Below are 18,055 nucleotides of genomic sequence, written 5' to 3' on the forward strand. Positions count from 1 at the left end.
GTTGACATGTATAGTAAAGTACTACAACATCCTGTGGAAGAATAGACAGGTATTTCCATGTGTCTGCTGAATTGCATTTCAATACCAACCTGCACCATGACTGCAACACAATCTTATTTAACCAAAAGTCATTAATGGTTATTGTAATAGATACTGTGTGATTTGTTCAGTTAAAGTTTGGTAGTTGAGTACACTTCGATAAATATTGCTTAAATCATTATATTTAGAAATTAGAAACAATCTGCCAAAATATGTTTTATTTAAATGAAACAATCTAAAGAAAAATTATTCTTCACATCATATGGTTATTTTCATTGTTCCAATAAAATAGGGGTGGCTGAAAAGTTGGTTCAGTTGGAATTTTCTTTAGGTAGCAGTAATATGCTTGTACCGGTTTCAGAAGATACGAATTGCCATCCCTTCTTGTTTTGAACCTTTAGTTCAGCAAGTCTAGACTACAGAACGTTGCCAGTCCATTTCCACAGATCATTACAGTTGATGCTTATTGTATGGACTTGTCCTTGACCTGCAGTTTGTCAGTTCAGATGGTCTTTTCATTAGCTGAACAAGATTCTCTTCTTTGTTTTTGTCTTGACCAAAGTGGGGGTTTGATGTAAACAACTAAGAAACCTCTTTACCAAAGAACCAATACGAAACGGCATTCTACTGATTGCAGTTGCCCACATTTTCCTTTTTGTTTTGTCCAAAGATGACTGATTTTTTTCTTCTTCTTATAACCAACTTCACAGCTGTGTCATTATTTTTTGTTTTTTTTATTATTATACAGGTTTATTCAGTTGAGATTGTAAATGTACACTGCTCCAGCCAGTCTTGCTTTATTGGAGCTTCTTACAGCTGCAACAACGACCTGCTTCTGAAATGCCAAAAACAAGAAGTCTTTAATGTATTCATCATCAACCATGTTTGCTACTAGCAGATTTATTCATGTTTGTCATATCTAATAATTTTTGCAATAGGCCTCATGCACACTGGGCAACTAGCATGAGCTCCTGTTTTGGTGAGGGTGTAAGGCACAGGCCAGCCTCAATGCTGTCGGCCTGTAAAATTCTCAGACAGAATGCTGCTATGGCTGGATGCTTTGGGCAATATGGGCCCAGCTATGAATGCCTGGAATGAAGACTGCTTGCATTCTAGGCATTTGCCCCAAGGCGCATACTGCCTTAAATGTTGTTACTGCTCAGTGCACTATCCAGCCACATCAGATTTCAGTCTTTCATGCTGGCAGCAGGGTTGGTCTGTACTTTCTGTCTGCACCAAAATACCAGGATCTCTTGCATTGGGCTAAACGCCCAGTGTACATAAGCCCTATTCCAAAAAGCATTCTTCAAAATCAAAACCATACTCTAGAGGAGGTAACTGATGAATTTGTACTGCAATAGGATGTGTTCTCTATATCGACATAACACCTGGATCCAGTCTGCAAAGAAACCATTTTTGTGACATAGGGTTATATTCATTTTGGATTACAAAGCCCTAATTGATAGTCCATGCAAAAAAAGCAGAAAGGCTGGTGCCATGAAAGTCAGCTAAAACATCAATTTATGATGAAAACTACAGGTGTAGATATTAACTATACAAAGGGAAGTTCTAGTGACACTGCTGTTTGGCCCCTGATCTTTCTGTGGGCCCTCATCAGTAAGCAATTGAATGTCTTCATTTCCCCAATTATTTGTTTTTTCTTTATGTGCATATGCATTATTTACTGGTGTTTAATATGTATACCTTATTACTTTATCTGTAGAGTATGTTCGTGCACTGAAGAACGTAACTCCTATGTTCCATCACGGAGTATATTGAGTACCAGTGTAATGTAAACTTTGTATAGTTTTTGTTACACCTGTAGTTTTTGTTATAGTGAAGTATCCAGATACAATGTATGTTGTAACTATGTATCAATAATTTTATATATTTTACTTGATGTGCAATCTGTTCAGGGTACCGAGAGAGTCAATTTTTTTTTTCCCCTTTTTCCCTTCCCTGCTTTGGAGACCTTTCGTGGGGAACAGTCTCCTTGCACTCAAATATCCATTATTGCTACTCGGATGTTGGTACCCCCAATTTTTTTACTCTAGTTATTTGGAGGCCCCATTGTTATAACAAACTAATTGTGCGTTCACCCAGGTCATTAGAGTACACAATAATAATTGCATGTTAAAGTGCAGTAATGAGTAGGCTTATGTCAAATGATAATCTTGCTTGTTGCAGTGCACTTCTAAATACATTTAGGAGCCTAAAGTTGTACAGGTTCAGTTGACTTCACTTACCTTTTGTTTGGAATTCACAGTAGTCACAGCACTTCCAAACCTTGATTTTTCCTGAAAGATTGAGCTTAATTATTATAAATGTAAAAAAAATGGGCATTTGTACCTAAAAGGTTCAACTTACCTCAGGAGAGACTAGTACATATTGTGCCTGCAAAAGAAAGAAAAAAAAAAAGCACACTAGGTATTGCATTTATTTTTTGAATGGGCCAGTAAGTCTTAAAGCCATGGATATTAAAAAAAAAAATCTAGTTTTCAGAATCAAATAATCTCTAACATAGAGGGCTTTGGCACCCACTGACATCAGACAGCTGTCGTAGAAAATTATCTAGTCAATGAAATCTTTTTTTAGCACAAGTTCATCTATATCCCCCAAACATACACAGCTGTGAATTTACCGTGCTAAACAACATTGTGCTAATGGTCAAATATTTCCATTCATGACTCAAAATTATTAAAATTAAAAACTAAAATTACTCAGGCAGGCCATAGGTTATGCAATTTTCTTTCCTTCCACCACTGGTGGAAGAAAAGAAAATTTCTCGATTTCTGCCGGCAGGGCTCCCCACCTGTAGAACAATGGCGCTGCAGAAAGGATTCTCCCATCAACACTGTTGATGGGGAATCCTTCCTGCAGCGCCATTATGTTCTGCAGGTGAGGAGCCCTGTCAGCAGAACACGATTAGTTATTCCGGCTATACCCAACGGCACTAATCGTTTGGGAAAAACCCAACAGGTTAGTTGCACATGTGTCGATTTATTAACCGCTTCAGCCCCGGAAGAATTTACCCCCTTCCTGACCAGAGCACTTTTTGCGATTCGGCAGTGCGTCGCTTTAACTGACAATTGCGCGGTTGTGTGACGTGGCTCCCAAACAAAATTGACGTCCATTTTTCCCCACAAATAGAGCTTTCTTTTGATCGCCTCTACGTTTTTGTTTTTTTTGCGCTACAAAAAAGAAATAGCGACAATTCTGAAAAAAACGCTTTATTTTTTACTTTTTGCTATAATAAATATCCCCAAAAAATATTTTAAAAAACATTTTTTTTCCTCAGTTTAGGCCGATACGTATTCTCCTACATATTTTTGGTAAAAAAAAATTTACAATAAGCGTTTATTGATTGGTTTGCGCAAAAGTTATAGCGTTTAAAAATAGGGGATAGTTTTATGGCATTTTTATTATTAATTTTTTTTTTTTACTAGTAATGGCGACGATCAGCGATTTTTTTTTTTTTTTTTTTTTTTTTTTTTTTTTTTTTTTCTGTGACTGCGACATTATGGTGGACACATCAGACATTTTTGGGACCATTGTCATTTATACAGCAATCCGTGCTATACAAATGCACTGATTCCTGTGTAAATGACACTGGGAGTGAAGGGGTTAACCACTAGGGGGCTAGGGAGGGGTTAAGTATGTCCTGGGGCGTGTTACTAACTGTGGGGGGGCGTGGCTATGTGTGACACATCACTGATCTCTGCTCCCGATCACAGGGAGCAGAGATCAGTGACACTGTCACTACGCAGAACGGAGAAATGCTTGTTTACATTAGCATCTCCCCGTTTGTCCTCTCCGTGAGGCGATCGCGGGTATCCCCACGGCGATTGAGTCCACAGGACCCGCAACCCGACTCACGGAGCTCCTGGTTGGCGTATGCCGCCGTCGACGCGCATGCAATGGCACGGCGGCAAATTCAAAGGGACGTACGGGTACGTCCATTTGCCCAGCCGTGCCATTCTGCCGACGTACGTCGGCGTGCGCCAGTCAGAAAGTGGTTAAACTTGTGTACAACCAGAGTGCCCATACATGGATCGAAATTCAGCCAATCCCTGCTCAACCAGAAGAATTTGAATCGATGTATGGCTGGCTTCACTCTGGATGGAGGAGGAGCAGAGCAACCCTTGAACAGAAGGATCGTCCATCTGGGGAGAGGGTAGTGTTGGATTCACTAGCAGATTTAAATGGATTTTACTCACAAATTAAAGCTGATCTCCAGCTAACACTTTTTAAGCAAATTACAGCAACAGATTTTTTTTTTCGCTTTCTGGTTAGGTTTTACATGAATGAACAAAAAGCTGACCATTGTAAGCACCTTTGTCAGTGTTAAATTGTTTGTCTTCAACCCTCTCAGTGCCATTTTTGCTGGACAGCATGGCCTGAAAAATAACAGTCCTACTGGCTAGATCACCAGGGAAAAAAAGCCTAAAAAAAATAATACAGCCACAACAATGTTTTCGGGTTTATTACCACTTTAAGAATTTTGCGTGCTTTATCACTCTTGGCAGAAAAAAAGCTAAACTCTGGTAATTGAAATATAGTTGAAAACCCCTGTGTCCTATACAAGAGTGGATACATACTGTATATGGGCAAAGCAGAAAACATTTGGAAAATAAGCTGGTATTGCATAATTTTCTTACCCAGTCCTCAGGACACGGGGAAGTCCATGATTTGCATTTATCTTTTAGCAATCCTGTAGAAGTGGTATTTCCATTATAAATATAGACTCGACCTGCCTGAGAACCGAACAACATTGAGGTGTAGTCACCAGTCCATAAAGGTGAGGTCACAATGATTTCATCTGCATGTCAAATATACAAACACAGGATTTATCTTTTCAGTGCAATACAGCCTTAACGTTTTGTTCCTTTGCTGTATACAATACATGCTAATCAATCTTACTAGAATCAACTGAATATTTTTTATTTTAAATTGAAAAAATATAATATATTTTGATTTGTATCAGTTCATATTTTTTTTATTCAATATGACTTTAATGTCAATTAGAGATAGCTTGGTTCTAAAAACTTTGTCAGGTTATATGCTTTTTTTGAGTCAATTATTTTATTGAGATTATAATGAGTCGTTTGTCTTTTTTTAGTTACTTTGCCAATTTAGGAGTACAGATCCACAGATTTCATGGATATTCAGCTCCCCACTTGGTTTAGCAAAGCTCAAGAGGAGTGGAGCTGATATCCTACCTAGATTTAATGTAAAACTTCCAAGGGTGAAGCAGTTCAGTGTTTGATCACTACCAAATACTGTATGAATCCTTACAGGTTACCCTATAAACACTATTTTGGGGGGCCAATCAATAAACCTGACACGTATCGTAGAGAAATAATACCCCAACAGTTGTAACCTGATTTTAAAAAAATTCAATACCATTGGAAAAGCAATCTTATTAAAGCAGATTTGTTTTCATACCAAGGCCATCGTCATCCAGATCACTTAGAAGCAGCTTTGAACCATAGCGAGAAAGTTCTCCACTCCCTCTTAGGGTTCCCAGTGGAGATGGATTCATTGTATTTTTGAGTTCATATACTGTGGATGTTCCAGCATGATGCAAAGTTCTTGATATAAACATAAGTTTTAAAACGGTATCTAAAACAATTTGAAGAAGTGGTTATTTCAAAGTGAACATATTTTGTAAACCATGTGGCTGTATATAAAGTAATATTAGCCTAACATAACATCTTTAATGATCGAGAGCTGCCAAAGCATTTTGCATAACACAATTGCACAATATTTCAAAGCAAGTTGCTTTTATAACCTAGCAAAAAAAACCCACCACAGAGCCAATTGCATGTTAGAAATAGAGCTGATTTTAAAATATCGAAATCCTCTGAAGACCTATGAAAACGACTTTTGCACTACTTTCTTGGCATGCCTAATACACTTTTTTCTGGCCTAAAACTGCTCTTTAATTTACATAGATTGTTTCTATCTTTTTTACCATTGCCCCGGGCCTCCTGTTGGAGAGGCTAACTGTAATGCCCCGTACACACGGTCGGACTTTGTTCGGACATTCCGACAACAAAATCCTAGGATACACAAAGTTGTCGGAAAATCCGATCGTTCTAAACGCGGTGACGTAAAACACGTACGTCGGGACTATAAATGGGGCAGTGGCCAATAGCTTTCATCTCTTTATTTATTCTGAGCATGCGTGGCACTTTTTGCTCTCAAACTTTGTGTGTTGGAAAATCCGATGGAAAATGTCCGATGGAGCCCACACACGGTCGGAATTTCCGACAACACGCTCCGATCGGACATTTTCCATCGGAAAATCCGACCGTGTGTACGGGGCATTAGAGTGATCGTTTCAAACAATGCATAGCATTTAGCAATCTGGTGTGGAATAGACAGTGTAGGGAATAAGGGATACTGAGTGGTTCTGAGTAGGCGTGAGCTTGGGTTTGGTATGAACCTGGAAGTTAGCTGTCGTTACTGGGCCAATGAACTGCGGGTGAGAGATTACCCTGCTGCACATATACAAAGGGGCAGGGATGTTCCTGATACCATAGTTCTAATGTAGCTACATGGTCCATATTAAATAAATGTTGTCACAAGCATCCCGCCCCTTTGTGTGCATCATCTGCAGGGTGGGAAATCTCCAGTCCATAGCTTATTGGCCCAGCAATGACAGCTAACTTCCAGGTTCAGACAAACTTGGGTTTGGACTGAACCCAAGCTCAATACTAGTTCTGAGCATCCGATGCATTTGGTATTGCCTCACTACCTGTTGCGTTTAAATAAATATTTGTCCACCTCTTTTTAGCCATAGGTTGTTCATACACAGCAGATCTCTTTTAACCATTTTAACAAAAGGTAAGAGATTTGCCAGCCACTACAATTATGTCTATTAAACCCATTCCACCATGCAATGTCATCCATGTATTATAAAGGATGTTACATTTCCCACAGGGAAAACTAAAAAGCCCTATTTTGTTATGGTCAAATCCAAACCGTCAGCATTAAATTAAGCCAGCTACAGACATAAGATGGGTTTGCCACCGTCTCTAGTTTCTTTTCCAATGGTTTTTATTGTAATTTTTCAATAACATAAAAGTGGGGTACAGTGCAGAAAAAAATAACATTCTTTGGTTCGGTGTATTACAAAGTACAGGGTTCATACAAAAAAAAGAGGAAAGTTTAACAGACCAATGTCTCTCGAACCCACGTGTGACCGTCGATTCATTAGTCAGGTAGCGAGGCTGTTAGTGATATATGGTCTTAACAGTAGACTATATGCTTGAATAACTTCTGCTGTCACCATCTCTAGTTTAAACAATTTAGCATGTTTTTGCATTTCAAACAGTAAAGGGTTAACATGCTCAGACGCTTTTGGGGCTTATTATTAGAATAAATCAGAAAGTGTTCTGGCAGTACTGTTATTTCCTGTTATACTGTAGGTGCCCTTATCCATTTTCAAATTCAATCATGCTTCACCATACATTTTAGTCAATCAAACTGTATAAGTAAATTACCTACTTTGTGTAGGTTCCCCAATTATCAGCACTTTCTTTCTTTCCCCGTTCACATATAGTGTCCCACTTGCAAATGATGAACCCATCTTACTGTGTTCCTGAAATACATGAGACCACATAACTCCAGGATTGAACAAAATCTGTGCAAAATATTAGTAAAATGTGAGCAGAATAAGTTCATTTCCTTGAAATGGTTTTCTATAGGACCTAATACAAGATATTTCCTGGGAAGAAAATTTTAAATGTTGCATGCTAAAGTGTTTGCACGCATATTGATGACCACCAATGTGTTGCTGCTGATAAGTATTAGTTTGCACTGAGATGCAGTCTACAAAGTTCTTGGTCTTAACTCTGGCCTCCCCATAAAGCAGGTGAGAATTGACTGCATGAAGCTATTAGAACATTCTGGTTTGTCTCAATGAGGACACTCTATGACCTGTTAAATTTTGCATCTGTGTTCATTGTTTTGTCGCCAGGACCGAAAATTAGTCTAAATCACTCATATGCCCCGTACACACGGTCGGACTTTGTTCAGACATTCCGACAACAAAATCCTAGGATTTTTTCCGACGGATGTTGGCTCAAACTTGTCTTGCATACACACGATCACACAAAGTTGTCGGAAAATCCGATCGTTCTAAACGCGGTGACGTAAAACACGAACGTCGGGACTTCAAACGGGGCAGTGGCCAATAGCTTTCATCTCTTTATTTATTCTGAGCATGCGTGGCACTTTGTCCGTCGGATTTGTGTACACACGATCGGAATTTCCGACAACGGATTTTGTTGTTGGAAAATTTTATATCCTGCTCTCAAACTTTGTGTGTCGGAAAATCCGATGGAAAATGTCCGATGGAGCCCACGCACGGTTGGAATTTCCGACAACACGCTCCGATCGGACATTTTCCATCGGAAAATCCGACCGTGTGTACGGGGCAATAGAGTTATGGGGGTTGATTTATTAAAACTGGAGAGTGCAAAATCCGGTGAAGCTGTACATGGTAGCCAATAAGCTTATAACGTCAGTTTGTTTATTTAAGCTTTGGCAAAATAACTGGAAGCTGCACCAGATTTTGCAATCTTCAGTTTTAGTAAATCAACCCCATGGGGTCATAGAAGGCAGAACAAATGGAAAAAGGTTCTAGCCTTTCTTCAATCAACTGAAAACTAGAAAATGCTTTTATTTATTTATTAGTTGCCCATTGCTAGTTACTAGACATAATAACAAAAACCTTGGCTAAAGCTGGATTAATACTTTTGACCACTCGCCAATTTATGAAAGATTGATAAAATAATGGTTGGGATAGCTGACAGCTAGAAAGCAACAAGGGATGTTAGAACCTGGCACTAATTGTATTATACATTAGTAGTGTGCGTTGATGAGGCTTAAAGCTGAACTCTGGGCACATACAAATAAACAGATGAAATCCATATATGGGGGCTGGTTTAACTGCCAACGTGTTTTTGTATACCCATTTTGTTTTGGGATTTTTTTGCAGCTCTGCCACACAACATAGCCCTGTCTGGCAGAGCAGAAGACCCAAACTAGCCGATTAATGAGATTATCTTTCTGTCACTCTGCTTTCTCATATCCGTATGTTCCTTCTTACTGTATGAGCACTGAAGCACAACTGATTGGTTCTTTGTGCTGCTTCTCACTCTACCAATCCGTGTTCTACTGTACAGGGGATTGGAACAACAATTAATACAGAGCTGCCTTAATTTGTTTATTTTATACCTTACTTGATTGAAATTTTAAAGAGTAGCTAGAGTAGCGCCACATATTTTATATAATTTTATTGTTTCCAGGACTGCTGACACGAGGATAAGCCAGTAAAGAAAAATTTAGGAGAGTATCAGGTAACAATTTTCTGTATTCCTGGCTCACCTCATATAAGCAACCATGGGGCGGAGCTTACTAACGGTTGCTGACATGAGGCTAAGCCAGGGAATGAAAATTACAGTTAATATCGGGTAACAATTTTCCGTTATATTCTAGAGATCAGCAACAGGAAATTTACATCTAAATTAAAGAAAGGAACTCACTGAATGCCCATTTATAACAAATGTTGTGTTTCTACTTGGTGGATAGAATCCATAAGCTTTCCCTACGCTCCGTAAGTCTTCATAATCATATCTGCAAAAAATAAACATTTTAATACAAGTGAATGAAACCTACTATGGCAGAGAATTACAGACTTTGGCACAAATTAGTCACAAGTTTAATATCATAAAAAAGACAGTACTCCCCCCCTCTCTTGCTCATGAAACAAAGTATCATGGTTCTTACTTAATGAGAAATTAGCTGTGATTCTACATGATAAACTAGATATCTAATTATCCCAGGGGAAACTCAAACAATTCCATCAGGTCACTATAGTGCATTCATGCCTACGCTTACAGTTAAGAGGTTCTCCCTGGGTAAAGGGGTCTGTCCGGGCCCAACTCTGATCCTTTACCCTACTCCTTCCCTTTAACCCCTATATACTTTCTTGTGCCCCCTTGTTTCTAGGAGACATTCTATTAGCAGTTTAGTCATTCACAAATGTCTCCCTCGTAGCTGAGTGGGGATTCCATATCTTATCTATGTTTCTGAGCAAATAAACACAATTACTTATTGTGCACTTCCCGTTTGGGGGCTTGTTCTAATGTTCCATCACTTTGAGGGGGAAATTGTAGCCTTTATAGGCATTTAATGACCAGCATTTTATTGTCACATAGGACCCTTCTTGTATTCTAATCTATATATTGCAATCTTTTTCTTCTGTGGAACAAAATCAATGCCATACAACTATAACTGCATTTTCAAAAATATGTTCAATAAAAAATGTTTGAAAAAGAAAAAGTCAGTGCTTACACCTTACTACTGACTTTGTATGTAGTAGAAGACTCAGAGGTTCTTAAATAACCCTTGTTTTCGCAAAGTGAGAGTGAAATGGCCTCTTTGTTTTTGTTATTTAGCCGATTACTATTGTCCTTACTATATTTATATTTGGTTTTAAAAATCAAGCCTAAGGCCCCATTCACATCTGAGTGGCCTTGAAGCTCCAAAATGCTCAACATCCAAAAATGTATGTATTTCAAGTGTGTCTCTTTACATACTGAATGAGCACACTGGCACCTGTAGCTTGATGCTTGCCACTCCAAAAAATACATGAACTACTTTTGAAGCAGAACTTAACCCTAAAGACATAGATGGGAATTACGTTAAATGCACGAATCATATGTTTTTGCACATTTTTTCAGGGTTTTTAGCCTATAATGCTTTTCATTGGCTCAAACAAAAAACCCTGAAGCTTGAATACACATGAAAAATGCTTTTTTACTCCTTTCATTACTTTTCCAGGAGTCACATCTGGTTCACCATTATTTACAAATACATACAAATTATTATTATATTTATACACATTTATAACTTGTTCCCAGTTGTCCCTGTTGATGAATCATACACTATCACCGTTCGTTATAGGGGGATTACATTCCCAGCGTTGCATATCTTTTAACACTGTTCAATGTTGCGTCATAGGTATATTGCAGCCTTAGCTCCCGTGGCAGACTATGTCCCCAGTTCACCCTCGGCCTACCACCACATGCCACATTCACTATCGCTGTTTGTAAGTATGGGTGGACAATTAAACACCTCTTTGTCCCCCTTTTTTTTATACTCTTCTTTTCTAGTCAGACTGTGGCTCGTTACACCTATATATATATTCTATAGATACTTGTGGCATCTGCTCCTGATGAGTGGACATGCCCACGAAAACGATTTGAGCCTTGTTGATGCCACAGCTATATTATATTCTGGAACATCTACCTAGCCATCAATCATGTCTGATGTTGTCGTAGATTTATAAATCATTTTTTTGGTTCCTACGTCATGTGAACTCTGATTTCCGTATTGGGCATTTGCCATCTGTACCTCCATGCCATGAAACCATGGGGTTGATTTACTAAAGGCAAATCCACTTTGCACTACAAGTGCACTTGGAAGTGCAGTCGCTGTAGATCTGAGGGGAAGATCTGAAATGAGGGGAAGCTTTGCTGATTTCTATCATCTAATCATGTACAGACAAAAATGCTGTTTTTTTTTTCCTTGCATGCCCCCCTCAGATCTTCAGCAACTGCACTTCCAAGTGCAAAGTGGATTTGCCTTTAGTAAATAAACCCCCATGTGTACATATATGAACTTACAGTATTTATTTATGTATATTTTTATACTTGCATTGTGTATTTACTCTATCTGTATTGTCATATGGAATAAACACTTTACAGACACACAGTGCGTATCTGTTTCCTTTTTGCATGCTTCATTTAAAGTCCCAAAACCCCCTTGTTTTCTCCTCGTATTAGGGATGGAGGCATTGGTCCTACACCTCATTTAAAGTCCTGACCTTTTTTCCTTTTTCAAAATATATAGATATTTACAAGCATGCAGTGACTGAGAACAGATCTGTCATGCATCTACAGCCGTGGCCAAAAGTTTTGAGAATAGGCTTGGGCGGGTTGCGGCCGTGAAGATGTCTTTGCTGCCAAAGCTCTTATATCTATATAGAGTCCTCCCGGTCGCAATCCCTCCCTACTTCGGGTCATACAGAGCTGAGTCTTTAAATATATTTGGAGTTTCACGAAACCCAGGGTCTCAAGACCTATCTTGCTTCCTAACAAACTCCGTGGGGGCCTTGGTTTACCCAATTTCCTACATTACTACCATGCAGCCCAACTGGCCCATATCACACTTTATCATGCAAAAACTGAAATGCCTATATGGGTCAGCTTAGAAGCAATAGACCTCCACCCCATTACAGTGACTAATTTGTTGTGGCTACCCACCTCAGCTTGTGGTCCCATAACCAACCTCATAACACAACACTCCCTCAAAATTTGGGACAAACTGCGAAACCCATTTAAATTAATGTCACCACACTCACCACTACTTTCTTTTCTCGGTCACCCACTCTTCTACCCGGCCTACACCGAACTAGCCTCATTTCAGGCCTGGTCCCAGGCTGGTTTGAGTCACATATATGATCTGATCACTGGCGATGCTATCAAAACATTCCCAGACCTATAAGCGCAAGCTCAACTCCCGCACAAGGAGTGCTTTCGATTTCTTCAAATCACTCACTTTGCTCAAACAGTTGTAGGATCTTGCTCTGGGCTAGATAACCTATCTATGTTTGAGGGTATATGCGACTCAGACCCACATGCTCCTGGTATCATTTCTCTCCTCTACACCCATCTCACATCCCCCCAAGCTAATCTCCCCTCATATGCTCTACAATGGTCCAAAGACCTAGCAATTGACCTAGATGTAGAGGACTGGACAAATATATGGACTAACACTAAAATCTCCTCCCAAAATGTCGCATCAGAGGCAAACTACAAAGTCCTCATGCAATGGTACTTGGTCCCAACTAGGATCGCCAAATTCCTGCCAAACTATCCCCCAAATTACTTCAGAGGTTGTAGCGAAAGAGACACGCATGCACACATTTGGTGGACATGCCCGATTGTGCAATGCTTCTGGGCAACAACATTTCAAATGGCCTCCACATTGCTCCAAGAAACTCTCGACCCTGACCCATCCGTTGCCTTACTAATTTATATCCCACAGGACTACACCAGAGCACAACTGCGCCTTCTCCTTCAACTCACCACAGCAGCCAAACAAACGATAACAAAGGCCTGGAAGACCCCAACTCTACACATAGCTGAAGTGAAAAATAGGGTTACCCAAGCTATGATACATGGCAAAATTGAACAAAGATTTTAGACAAGATCCCCCAGCACCTTAAAATCTAGCTTCCATGGATAGACCATATCCTACCCCCTGACTTTGACAAGCACCTCTTAGAACCTTAATTCCCCCCTGACCTCTAGCGGCAATGCTGCTGCGCAGCCCAGGCCCATGCGAGCTACCCGACCACCCTATCACTAACCAATCTTTTCTCCTTTCTTTTCAACCCACTTTCATCTTGACACCCCCCCCCCTCTTTACTCAATGTTCACCACTGGTAACATAATTTGTTAGTACAAATTGTTCAGTTGATACCGTGATCACCTTCTTACAGATTAACACCATTAGCTAACCCTCCTGCATCCAAGGGCCCTCCCTCCCCCTTACTATAACAATTGTTGTTCCTACTGGATTGTATAATCTATGTTAGCTTATCCAAACTCTGTATCTCCCCCCTCAGCATGTTCTCATCATACTGACCCATTGAAATGTACTCTGTTAATTGTACTTGCTCAACGTTAAACTGAATTGTCAGTAACTGTTAACTGATTGTTACCAATAAAAATCTTTGAAAAGAAAAGTTTTGAGAATGGCACAAATATTAATTTTCACAAAGTCTGCTGCCTCAGTGTTTATTATGGCAATTTGAATAAACTCCAGAGTGTTATGAAAAGTAATCAGATGAATTGCAAAGTCCCTCTTTGCCATGAAAATGAACTTAATCCCATAAAAAAAAAACATTTCCGCTGCATTTGTGAAGGAGGCTTCATGGTGCCCAAGAAAGTCCAGCGAGCGCCAGGACTGTCTCCTACAGTTGATTCAGCTGCAGGATCGGGGCACCACCAGTGCAGAGCTTGCTCAGGAACGTCAACAGGCAAGTGTGAGTGCATCATGTACAATGAGGTGAAGAATTTTGGAGGATGGCCCAGTGTCAAGAAGGGCAGCAAAGAAGCCACTTTTCTCAAGGTAAAAAACATCAGGGACAAACTGATAATCTGCAAAAGGTACAGGGATTGGACTGCTGAGGACTGGGGTAAAGTCATTTTCTCTGATGAATCCTCTTTCTGATTGTTTGAGGCATCCGGTAAAAACCTTGTCCAGAAAAAAAAGGTGAGTGCTACCATCAGTCCTGTGTCATGCCAACAGTAAAGCATCCTGAGACCATTCATGTGTGGGGTTGCTACTCAGCCAAGGGAGTGGGCTCAGTCACAATTTTGCCTAAGAACACAGCCATGAATAAAGAATGGTACAAAAACATCCTCCGAGAGCAGCAGCATTATCCCAACCATCCAAGAACTGTTTGGTGATGAACAATGCCTTTTCCAGCATCATGCAGAACCTTGCCATAAGACAAAAGTGATAACTAAGAGGCTTGGGGAACAAAACATAAAAAATTTGGGTCCACGGCCAGGAAACTCCCCAGACCCTAATCCCATTAAGAACTTGTGGTCAATCCTCCAGTGGCGGGTGAAACCCCCCCCCCACACAAAGTCTGATAAACTCCGAGCATTGATTATGCAAGAATGGATGAGTTGCCATCAGTCAGGATGTGGCCCAACGGTTGACTGATGGCACGCCAGAACACATTGCAGAGGTCTTGAAAAAGAATGGTCAACACTGCAAATATTGACTCTTTGCATAGACTTGATGTAATTGTCAATAAAAGCCTTTGACACTTATGAAATGCTTGTAATTATACTTCGTTATATCATAGTAACATCTGTGTCATTCTCAAAACTTTTGGCCACGACTGTAGTATAAATACAGCTAAAGTTCTTAGGAGAGGAGATATTACAAAATGTTCCCAAAGAATTATAAGGAATATAACAAGTCAGTAGGGAGAAAAATGTATGAAGAATTTGTCAACTATAACCAGGTCACAGAGGGGTGAATTAAATGGAAAAGCAAAATGGTGTGAACAGTGGGTAAAGATCAAACATCTCACCAATTCAATATTAGTAAAGATGATCACAGCTTAAAGCCCCATTGGTTGGAATGAAGAATACAATAGAATATTAAATTACCTAGAGGCAGCAGGGTTGTTGTAGGGAGTGCTAACTAGATTTCCTAACCACATAAGTATATATATCAAAGCAGCAAGTGATCAGAATACACATTAAATATACAAATGTTTACAATATGGTACATGATGGTAAATTCACAAAGCAGACACGCATGATAAGGATCCTTATTTACAAAAAGTCGCATTTTTTTAAATGGATTCTAATAATATTAAAACATTACAGTCATCTGGCTAAAAATACAGATCCTGATCCTTGTGCAATTCCTAGTGAATTGAGTCTTTAACCATATAAACCGCTTTTCAAAGATTATTTCTCTTTAGTTGTTATAACAGGAAACCGTAGCAACCTTGAATTTTGTTCAAGTGGATAATTCTGTTGAATTTTTCAGATGCTACCTCTATACTCTTTTCCCCAATTCTCCGCTACTATAAACAGAGGATGGGTACTCTACTGCAATGGGTGGGCCACTCAACTCAATTACTGCTTGAATTGGAACTAACCAGCCCTCCAATGGCTGTACTTTTGTCATGTTAAGAAATTAAAGGGGTTGTAAAGGTAAATTTTTTTTTTTTTTTTAAATAACAAACATGTTATACTTACCTTCACTGTGCAGCTCGTTCTGCACAGAGTGGCCCCGAACCTGCTCTTCTGGGGTCCCTCGGCGGGGGTCTCGGCTCCTCCCCGTAATAACTAACCACCTTAATGCGAGCTCTCTCGCATGGTGGTTAGTTATTGCGGGCGCGCTCCCGTGATACCGCTGGCTGTATCACTCGGCCCCGCCCCCGGCGCGCCGCGTCATTGGCTGTGATTGACAGCAGCGCGAGCCAATGGCTGCGCTGCTTTCAATCCATCCACTATAGCCAATCAGCGACCAGGCTGATCGGCTGAATGGAGGTCGGGAGCGAGCGGCCGAGTTTCGAGGTGTCAGGTAAGTAAAACGGGGGGGCTGGGGGCGGAGGTATTTTCAAAAGTTTTTTCACCTTAATGTATAGAATGCATTAAGGTGAAAAAATTTATACCTTTACAACCCCTTTAATGTTAATGTTAAATAATTTTACAATACCATGTATTATCATGTTTAGTAGCAAACAAAAGACTGACTTACTCTTTGAAGGCGTTCCAGGTAGGACTTCCAATGACTAACAACGTTCTTGTCTTGATTTTATGACTATGAAGAGAGAAACCAAACCAGGCATAATCATGTTCTCCCATCACAAGCCACTCTGCTTCTTCCACAAATAGGATTTCTGGAAAACACACATGCTAATGTTACTCATTATTATGGATAAGGATACTCCCTCCTGCACAGCTGGGTATTGAGTATGTATTAAATATATTTACTGTGTGTATATATATATGTGTGTATGTGTATATATATATATATATATATATATATAACACTATTTGAATATAGCAAAAAAAAATTAATATATATATATATATATATATCTATCTAATTATTATCTCACAAAAGTGAGTACACCCCTCATATTTTTGTAAATATTTTATTATATATTTTCATGTGACAACACTGAAGAAATTACACTTTGCTACAATGTAAAGTAGTGAGTGTACAGCTTGCATAACAGTGTAAATTTGCTGTCCCCTCAAAATAACTCAACATACAGCCATTAATGTCTAAGCCGCTAGCAACAAAAGTGAGTACACCCCTAAGTGAAAATGTCCAAACTGGGCCCAAAGTGTCAATTTTTGTGTGGCCACCATTATTGTCCAGCACTGCCTTAACCCTCTTGGGCATGGAGTTCACCAGAGCTTCACAGGTTGCCACTGGAATCCTCTTCCACTCCTCCATGACAACCTTGCGCTCCTCCACCTTCCGTTTGAGAATGCCCCACAGATGCTCAATAGGGTTTAGGTCTGGAGACATGCTTGGCCAGTCCATCACCTTTACCCTCAGCTTCTTTAGCAAGGCAGTGGTCGTCTTGGAGGTGTGTTTGGGGTCGTTATCATGTTGGCCCTGCAGCCCAGTCTCCGAAGAGAGGGGATCATGCTCTGCTTCAGTATGTCACAGTACATGTTGGCATTCATGGTTCACTCAATGAACTGTAGCTCCCCAGTGTCGGCAGCACTCATGCAGCCCCAGACAAATGACACTTCCAACAACCATGCTTGACTGTAGGCAAAACACACTTGTCTTTGTACTCCTCACCTGGTGGCTGCCACACACGCTTGACACCATCTGAACCAAATACATTTATCTTGGTATCATAAGACCACAGGACATGGTTCCAGTAATCCATGTCCTTAGTCTGCTTGTCTTCAGCAAACTGTTTGCAGGCTTTCTTGTGTATCATTTTTAAAAGAGGCTTCCTTCTGGGACGACGGCCATGCAAACTAATTTGATGCAGTGTGTGGCGTATGGTCTAAGTACTGACAGGCTGACCCCCCCACCCCTTCAACCTCTGCAGCAATGCTGGCAGCACTCATACGTCTATTTCCCAAGGACAACCTCTGGATATGATGCTGAGCATGTGCACTCAACTTCTTTGGTCGACCATGGCGAGGCCTGTTCTGAGTGGGACCTGTCCTGTTAAACTGATGTATGGTCTTGGCCACCCTGCTGCAGCTCAGTTTCAGGGTCTTGGCAATCTTCTTATAGCCTAGGCCAGCTCTATGTGGAGCGAAAATTCTTTTTTCAGATCCTCAGAGAGTTCTTTGCCATGAGGTGCCATGTTGAACTTCCAGTGACCAGTATGAGAGAGTGAGAGCGATAACACCAAATTTAA

General features: G+C 40.1%; 1 protein-coding gene across 2 annotated transcripts in view; it reads right to left on the reverse strand.

Annotated features, from left to right (window-relative positions):
* Window positions 1-242: 242 nt before the first annotated feature.
* The window catches only part of GPLD1 (glycosylphosphatidylinositol specific phospholipase D1), a 96,253-nt gene continuing 78,440 nt past the window's right edge, over window positions 243-18,055 (reverse strand). Inside the window, exons 18-25 of one of the 2 annotated variants that reach the window (XM_073631152.1) lie at window positions 16,414-16,555; window positions 9,594-9,684; window positions 7,552-7,645; window positions 5,485-5,661; window positions 4,698-4,858; window positions 2,407-2,433; window positions 2,286-2,336; window positions 243-874 (exon numbers count right to left, since the gene is read on the reverse strand). In XM_073631152.1, the coding sequence (XP_073487253.1) occupies window positions 794-874; window positions 2,286-2,336; window positions 2,407-2,433; window positions 4,698-4,858; window positions 5,485-5,661; window positions 7,552-7,645; window positions 9,594-9,684; window positions 16,414-16,555 (824 nt within the window). In that variant the 3' untranslated portion in view covers window positions 243-793. The remainder of the gene's footprint in view (window positions 875-2,285; window positions 2,337-2,406; window positions 2,434-4,697; window positions 4,859-5,484; window positions 5,662-7,551; window positions 7,646-9,593; window positions 9,685-16,413; window positions 16,556-18,055) is intronic. The other variant, XM_073631153.1, reaches the window with a different exon arrangement.

The sequence above is a fragment of the Aquarana catesbeiana genome, linkage group LG05, assembly GCF_042186555.1.
Source record: "Aquarana catesbeiana isolate 2022-GZ linkage group LG05, ASM4218655v1, whole genome shotgun sequence".
Lineage (NCBI taxonomy): Eukaryota > Metazoa > Chordata > Amphibia > Anura > Ranidae > Aquarana > Aquarana catesbeiana.